This window comes from Poecilia formosa, unplaced genomic scaffold (assembly GCF_000485575.1).
Source record: "Poecilia formosa unplaced genomic scaffold, Poecilia_formosa-5.1.2 Scaffold21, whole genome shotgun sequence".
Taxonomy (NCBI): Eukaryota; Metazoa; Chordata; class Actinopteri; order Cyprinodontiformes; family Poeciliidae; genus Poecilia; species Poecilia formosa.
Window position 1 is genome coordinate 722,164 of NW_006799960.1, and position 7,715 is coordinate 729,878.

At 39.1% G+C, this 7,715-nt stretch overlaps 1 protein-coding gene and 1 long non-coding RNA gene across 4 annotated transcripts; one reads left to right on the forward strand and one right to left on the reverse strand.

Moving 5' to 3' along the window:
- The first annotated feature begins 964 nt into the window (after nucleotides 1-964).
- sla1a (Src like adaptor 1a) lies at nucleotides 965-6,280 on the forward strand. Of its 3 annotated transcripts, XM_007547575.2 has the most exons (8): nucleotides 965-1,117; nucleotides 1,559-1,655; nucleotides 2,484-2,583; nucleotides 2,731-2,817; nucleotides 3,004-3,107; nucleotides 4,693-4,824; nucleotides 5,215-5,344; nucleotides 5,900-6,280. In XM_007547575.2, exons 2-8 carry the CDS (start codon nucleotides 1,583-1,585, stop codon nucleotides 6,096-6,098), a joined length of 825 nt encoding a protein of 274 aa, XP_007547637.1. In that variant the 5' UTR covers nucleotides 965-1,117; nucleotides 1,559-1,582; the 3' UTR covers nucleotides 6,099-6,280. The 3 variants fall into 3 exon arrangements, with proteins under 3 accessions (XP_007547637.1, XP_016524735.1, XP_016524736.1); XM_016669249.1 differs by lacking the exon at nucleotides 965-1,117 and having other exon boundaries at nucleotides 1,162-1,655; XM_016669250.1 differs by lacking the exon at nucleotides 965-1,117 and having other exon boundaries at nucleotides 1,568-2,065.
- Nucleotides 6,116-7,709, reverse strand: LOC107835765 (uncharacterized). Its single transcript, XR_001661585.1, has 2 exons — nucleotides 6,718-7,709; nucleotides 6,116-6,392 (listed from the first exon to the last, which is right to left on the reverse strand). It is a non-coding gene; the product is annotated as an uncharacterized LOC107835765 (long non-coding RNA).
- Between the last annotated feature and the right edge of the window lie 6 nt (nucleotides 7,710-7,715).

A 7,715-nucleotide genomic window follows, 5' to 3' on the forward strand; every position in this document is an offset into this window, starting at 1 on the left:
AGAAACCTGAACAAGACATGAATACTTCTCCAAGATATTCTAAGTTTTGATTTTCAAACACTTGAATCGTTGTAAGCCGGTTACTTATTTTACTTTGACTGTCATTACAAGTCCATTTGGACACTCCGGTTGCAACCAATTAAAACAGGAAATGGCGTCAGACCTCGTCTTGATTCTGGTACTAACTTGATGTATGGGCTTAATGTACATCATCTCACACAACGTCATTGGTAACTTGAATAGATAATGAATAGTGTCTGTGTACTGGTAATAAGCTATTTTTTTACCTGACCCCTCACCATTCTATGTCAAAATATTTATAGGAGATTTGCAATATCTTGTTGACTGTATGCCAGAAAGACGTTAGGTAGTTCTGAATGTAAGAGTAGTCGATCCCAGCAGTAGCATAAATAAGGGGGGCAGTAAGTGTAAGTTTTTATTTGAGAGAGCAGTTCTCCTTGTCTTTATTTGATGAAGTTGGATTGGTCTGAAGCCCCATGAGCTGATGGCGCAATAAATAATGTCGTACAACAGTTGACGGAGAAAAATTACAATCCTCTTCACAGCATCAAGATTGAAGTTAAGTGTCTTCAGTCTGAGACGTCATAAATTGCACTGCATCAAACTCAAAGTGCCAGAGATCATTTCTGTCCAATGCATTAACAATGACCCAATTACAGTTAGTCTGTTTATACTTTACCTATGCAAATGTATACAACTTGATACATTTTGATTCAGTTCAACAAATTTGTCTTTTCTTCCTAATTTGTGATTAGCTAAAACCTAAAAGCTAGAACATGTTAAACCCACTTCAGGTGGTTTTTCCACTTAGGCTAAACAGGGCGACTGCTGTGAACTCAACTCTCGAGTTTTTTTTTTTTTGGTGCGTCTTTACAAAACACATTTGCCTTCTCTCTTCCTCATTTCTTTACAGGAAGTACGTTTGCAGTATGATGCAGGGCTGTCACCGCACTCTACATGTCATTCTGGTAAAGTCTTGCTAACATGAAACAGCTCTAGGTCGAGACTCTGCAGCGGCTGCCAACCGTGGCCCTGTTTTAAAGATGACTTTTGTCACCTCATTTGAAGCACCTGCAATGAACTACTAAGTCTATGGGTATGTTGAATACTTTTCATATCTGCTACTTGGTTTATGTACAGATTGTTACTTCTTCATACCAGATAAAGGAACGTTGTGTAAAGTAGCTTTGGGTCAAATATACAAGGTCTGATTTACGTATACAGATAGATTTTCAGTCCTTCTTCCTGGGTGCTACACAGACCATGTAAAGTTAGCAGTTTGAATGGTTGGGTTTACGTAAAATGACACTTCAATCTGCCTCTATCAGTTGACTACACCAAGCTGGAAGCTGCAATGGAAAATTCTGGCCGATAGCATCTAACCTCAGCTTCCCCATTCTGAACTGAGACAGTTGAGAGATGAGATAGCTCATTGGTCAGCTCGCAGTGAGATTCAGAACTTTAAGTGCTTGAGACTGGGAAGACTTTAAGGAGCTGCATATGAAGACATTATTGCATGTCTGTCTGTTGACTTCAGGCTGGAGTCTGGTCCCCCTGGAGGATGGGGAACATGATGCGAGGCGCTAGTGACAGCAGCAAGGTCAACACTGACAACCCTGACAGTGCTCAGAAGGGTAAGGTCACCCCTAAAAAATTCAAAACTTAGAAGTGTATTTGCAAAGTTACTTTATTTGAAAAAAAAAAATAAAAAGGTTAAATCTTTATGTGCTGCTATCAGTTATATAGTTTTGCAATTAAAAATTAGAATGAAACATTGCAAAATGCTGGTCTGCACATGTTTTGACAACTGAAGCGTCCCCTCAGTGACCAAAAGTGAGAAAAAACAAAACAAAACACAAGTAGTAATTTGAAATTTGTTTTTTAAAATACTGTGGTCAGTTGTAAATTTAATATTTTTATTGTTAAAAAAAAATCAAAGCATAAGTCACAAAGAGAAATAACTTCTTTCTGCTCCCATTTTGACACCTTACACTGGTAAAACAAAGGCTTCATCCTATGACATCACTGGTCAGTTAGGGTCTGGGTGAGTTCAACGTTGAATTCACAGAATCAGCTGTCCGTCTAGAAAGATTTTGAGCAAAAAAAAAATCGTCCTTGTTTCTCTTTGTTGGTGATTTTTCATTTTCATCATCTTAAGCGTAAAAAGAAAATCTAGATTTTAATCTAACTGAAAGGCAACAACTTGTATTTCAACTTTAAATTCAGTATTTATAAAGGAAATTGAAATGATCCGCCTCTTTTTGTTGTTGTTGTTTTTTTTTATCAAAACATCCACAGCCATCTCTAAAAATATGCAGCATTATTTCATTAGTTAATTACCTTCTGAACAGAATAACAATTCATATTCAAATGAAAGTAAGCAAACATCCGGAAGTGGAGAAGCTTTTTAGATGTGAGGCCTGTGCAAAGTCAGTATTTATAATGTCCGCTTTTGTCGTCAGGTTCTGATGATGACATAGTAGTTGTGATCGACGATTACCCCTCTTTGGAAATCAGCGAGCCCATTTACAAAATGGGGGAGAAACTCAGAGTCATTGCACAGTAAGATTTTTGTTTAAATTCTCAACACATTTAAAATGATCATGGGGAAATAGTCAAAAAGAAGGAGTCAATTTATTGTGCAAGAACTCATTATGGAGAAGCTCTTAGAAAGGTCAGCTATTAATTCCTCTTTTCTTCCTAACCCAGGGAAGCTTATTGGTGGAGAGTTCGCTCTATTGATACAGGGAAGGAGAACTATATACCCAACAGCCATGTGGTGAGAGTTTACCACGGGTGAGTGGAACTTCATGTTCTTTTCTAAAGCTGACTATCACAGCGCATACTTAAAAATAAAATAAGAATAAATAACAAAAGCTCTTAGTCTTTCTTATCACCACATGTACATAATAAGTCTACTTCTCTGCAATCTCAGTTCTGGAAACATTTTTGTGTTGCTGATCATGTTTACTGTGTTGTCAGGTGGCTGTTTGAGGGGGTGGGAAGGCAGAAAGCCGAAGAGCTGCTTCTTCTACCTGGAAATAGAGTGGGATCGTTTCTGGTGCGAGAAAGCACCAGCGAGAGAGGTAGGAACACACGCAGCTACGCAGCCAGCACTGGTGTTTGACACGGGCAGCGTGGCTTACCGCCCAGGGTGGCATGACCTGAGACCCTAGTGCTTATTTGTTTCCTACTACATGTCAGTTCAACGGGGAGGCAGCTCCCCACTGCAGCAGGACCGAAATGGGGTTTTGTTCCATTGTACAACGGATCCCACTTCAGCTATTTTTAGAACAAAGCTCTTACCGACCTATCCTAACCCTTGACCTCAAGCATGTTAGGCATCGCAACAGCCAGCTCCATGCTCGCCATGTCTTGTTGTTTTTGTGTAGCTCAGTTGCTGCTTTGCATTGCCATATTTGGTCCTGGTACAGTTAGTAAAATATTTATTTCAATATTTTCTTGTGCAAATATATTTCGTCACTCACTGACGAGCTTCAGGAACTTCATTTCTCTCAAAGTTGAAACACTAAAGAAGGAACAAACTAAAATAATGATACCAACAAAAAAAAAAAAAAAAAAAAACCGGATAGACTTTGTTTTATTCAAATAACAATGAAACAGTTTTGTAAGTAGTTCCTTCGCTAAACTTGCTGCAAAGACAAATACAAGTCTCTGGCTTTGCTATTTCTGCGTTTACTTGAGTCAACATTCTCAGTGTGACTGAAATTAAAAATCAAAATGTTAGAGATAGTAGAGACGGCTGTAGGGTGAAACAGTGGTGTGAACTTTGCCATTAAAACCAGGAATTGCTGTGTGCAGTTACATCTCTTCTGCATGCTCCTGTGGGGGGTTTTAAAGCCTTAATCCTGTAAACGTGCCATAAACATGTGGAAACCTGCAGGACCAAAGTGGACTTCTGAAATCTTGAAACAACTCCAATCTCAAAATGATCATAGCTATTTATACGAACGTTATTCACAAAAGCCAACGATAATTTAAGTGAACCAGGGAGGTATGAAGTAAGCAATCCACCAATTGTTATCCTACGAAAAACATATTCGGAGAAAAGAACAAGTTAGGTGTTTCCGTTCCGAGTAACTGCCTGTATAAAAGTAAAGATGTCTATTAAAAAACGTACATCATTTTATGATTTTGTCACTTGTCTGTTTTGCTGACCGGAAACTTTGTAGTTGCTCCGTTTTGGAGTATGTTTCACACAGGAAGATCACTATTGGTACATCGCTCGCCACATCCGTTTAGCACATAAATGGTCATTAGGTTTTATGCAAAATTGAGCTCATATTATTTTAGAGATTGGATCTATTTTATGATGATAGAAATGCACTTTGGTTTTGGCCACTGTTGTACTAACCAGTAGGTTCAGCCTCCTGGACAAATGTATTTTTTATTAAGACACCCATAGAGTTATTAACAACCAGTAGGACATTAATAGCTGATAACTTTTTTACTTAAGAATCCCTTTAAAAAGGCCTAAACTTTAAAATGCTGCTTTATATATTTTTTGTGTCTTTGTTGTGAGCAGCTGAGCACACAATCAGCTTGTCAAACAACATCAACATAGTACACAACGTACTTTCTCGATGCTTTGCCTCACTTTTCTTTTCCACATGTGTGGTCATCTACAAATGTACCGTGTGATTTCCTCAGGTCTGTATTCGCTCTCGGTGAAGCACAGGGCAGTGAAGCACTATCGAATCTTCAGACTGGACAACAGCTGGTACTACATCTCACCGAAGCTCACTTTCCAATGTCTTGAAGACATGATCAATCATTACTCTGGTAGGTGGACGCCCTGAAAGCTCATGAACCGACTTGTTTACTCTGAGTTGCTGAAAATAATATTCGTACCCTTAAAATAGAAACCTTTCTTATCGATCATAACATTATAAGTCTACTTCCGGCACTCAGAGAACACTTTTGGAACAAACAGGAAATTAAGTAAGCTATGCATGACTGATAGTCACTTGCCATGCGCAAGCTGTCAAATAAAGTGGTGATAGTTGAAAGAGTGCGATCGCTATGAACCCAGGATTGAACCCCAGACTTTCACAGTTTGGTTTGAGTGGCATTTGCTTGGGCAACAGAGTGTGTGAAGACAGAATGCAAATAATGCAACCTAAAATTGGTTTTATTGGGTTTATTTTATTTCCCCTCTGTCTCCCTCCACAGATTCTGCAGATGGGCTGTGCTGCACGCTCACCACCCCTTGTCTGTCGGGAAAAGCTGAGGCGCCAGAAACAAATCCTGGGCCGCCACCTGTCGTCATGCGACACAACTTTGACTGGAAGAGAATAGACAGGTAGAGAAGAGACGTCAAAATCACATGGCTCTAGTTTATTTATGCGAGGATGAAAAGGTTGCTGATCAAAATGTCTTAAATGGGAACAAGTTGCAGTGCTTAAGATAAGTAAAGAAAGGGGCACAAAACAAAATAGAGAACTAAAATTACGCAACACATTTTCAACATACCACAATCTTGTGACAAAAAGATGCTAGCAATATGAAAGACTTACAGACGCAAATTAAACAACATTGTACAAAATTGACCTCAGACTAGTAAAAAAAACAACAAAAAAACACCTGCATTATGTAGCGAGAACAAAATGCAAATACACTTCAGAAATGAGAGAAAGTGCAAAAAATGCAATCTTCTAAAAATATAAATTTATGCAAAAGGGTTAGTGATTCGAACATAACGGAAACTGTGGTTATATATATCTAGTTCGAGAAAAAGGAAGCATTAGATTTTCAAAAAATATATGTAAAAATAAATTTACTCTAGACTTTTTTTTTTTTCATAACATATTGTTTTAAATGAATTTTGTTGGGGTGGGTTTGTCAACGGGTTTAACAGGAAACAACTGGTCAGCACAGACAGCCAGAGCGACAACATGGTGAGCTACGGCGTGAGGAACAGCATCGCTGCTTATTTGTCCTTTTCTGGCCAAGAAGACCCTCAGCAGCGAGGCGATCGCAGGAAGAAGAAATCCAGATCTGTGTATGTGATTCCAGAAAGCAATAACGCAAACACTGAGTATGAGGACGACTTCTAGAGACGGCAGCAGCTTGGTTCAAATGAATTAAAAAAATAATAATAATGTTTGAGCAGAGGCCTGCAGAGACTCTCAGATATCTACTACAGCTCCCAAACGTCGGCCGAGGAATCCTCTGGCTCGGCTCCGGCCAGATTACCTCAAATCATGAAAGTGAGTTGAAGTAACAGCACTTTGAAATCTTTTAACAGTAAGTTACACATGTACTCATACTTCAAAGACGAATGAAATATGTTTTTTACGTGAGCCGTATGAACGTGTGAATGAATCAGATGAGCGGGTGCCGCACATTGGCTTCAACAATAACCCATCCATCATCCATTTTCTTTACACCCTTGTCCCTCGGTTGGGGTTGGGAGGGTTGCTGGTGCCTATCTCCAGCTAACGTTCCGGGCGAGAGGCAGGGTCACCCTGGACAGGTCACCAGTCTGTCGCAGGGGAACACAGAGACAAACAACCATGCATACACACACTCACACCTGGGGGCAATTTGGAGAGGCCAATTAACCTGATAGGGAGAACATGCAAACTCCATGCAGATAGAATGGGGCCAGGAATTGAACCCAGAACCTTCTTGCTGCAGGGCAACAGCTCTACCAACTGCGCCAACTGTGCAGACCTTCAATAATAACGACAAGCATTATTCAAATACAAAGTAGTCCACGGAAATTGTTGGGAGGAAGTATCTGGAATGGTAGTACTGGCTCAAACTATTTCCCTTTGTCAGTTGGAGATGAATGCTGGTATGTATACGAATACATGTTTGCTACTTTTGTTCATCTTTACCTCATGACGTTGACGAGATTAATGTTTTAGCTCACAAAAGCTCATCTGATTATGTCGCAGCGTTCTGCATGTTCCGTGTGTTTCTATGGTTTATGAAGGATTGTCTTTAATATAAAAATGCTCAGACATATGTTTGCACTGGTGAAAATTCGCTCATCCTGCCATACCAAATGCTTGAGAGGAAGGTTGTTTGGCCTACTTTTTGATTGTCTAGTATACATGAAGCTTAACCATGATTTGTCAGGTGTTGAATGTGGAAAAAGGAAAACAGAAAAATTAGTGCCATTGTGGAAAAAAGGTCCATTAGTGGGTTTAGGCCACAATCCATACGATTTAGTTAGTGCCGTGCTTCTGTTTTGGGACAAATGTCTCCCCAAATGTCATGTTTTTTGTTTTTTGTTTTTTGCTTGTTGTAACTGTTATGACATTGCTTGAACCACCAGACTGAAAAATTATATTTATGAATACACCAGCTTTTTCTTTTCTTCTGGTATGAGGAGACTGAGCTTTTGACTAAAACAATTAAGGTGATGCTGGAGTTCCTTTTTAATGTGCATTTTTAAAGTCAACCCAAGGTTAAAATTGTGTCTTGAAGTCACGAGAAAGTGTGAAACTGCTGTTCTGCTTTAACTACAAAAATAAGCCACGTTGCCTTAGCACACATTTTTCCACTAATTTCTGAAAAAGTTAGTCTTATAATATTGGTATATGTATGTACAGCTTAGTTATCTTCTATCTTTTCGACTTGAACAACTACCTTTGTATAGTCATTTATATATTTACTCTCAGAGCGGTTAACATGAAGGTGTGCCGTGCTTCTGTTAAATATAT

What these genes read in the sequence shown, in the direction of transcription:
- sla1a (XM_007547575.2), top strand. Translation starts at nt 1,583, where the DNA reads ATGGGGAACATGATGCGAGGCGCTAGTGACAGCAGCAAGGTCAACACT. An exon ending in CCCTGACAGTGCTCAGAAGG is followed by an intron (nt 1,656 to 2,483) that starts GTAAGGTCACCC and finishes TTTTGTCGTCAG; the next exon opens with GTTCTGATGATGACATAGTA. An exon ending in AGAAAGCACCAGCGAGAGAG is followed by an intron (nt 3,108 to 4,692) that starts GTAGGAACACAC and finishes TGATTTCCTCAG; the next exon opens with GTCTGTATTCGCTCTCGGTG.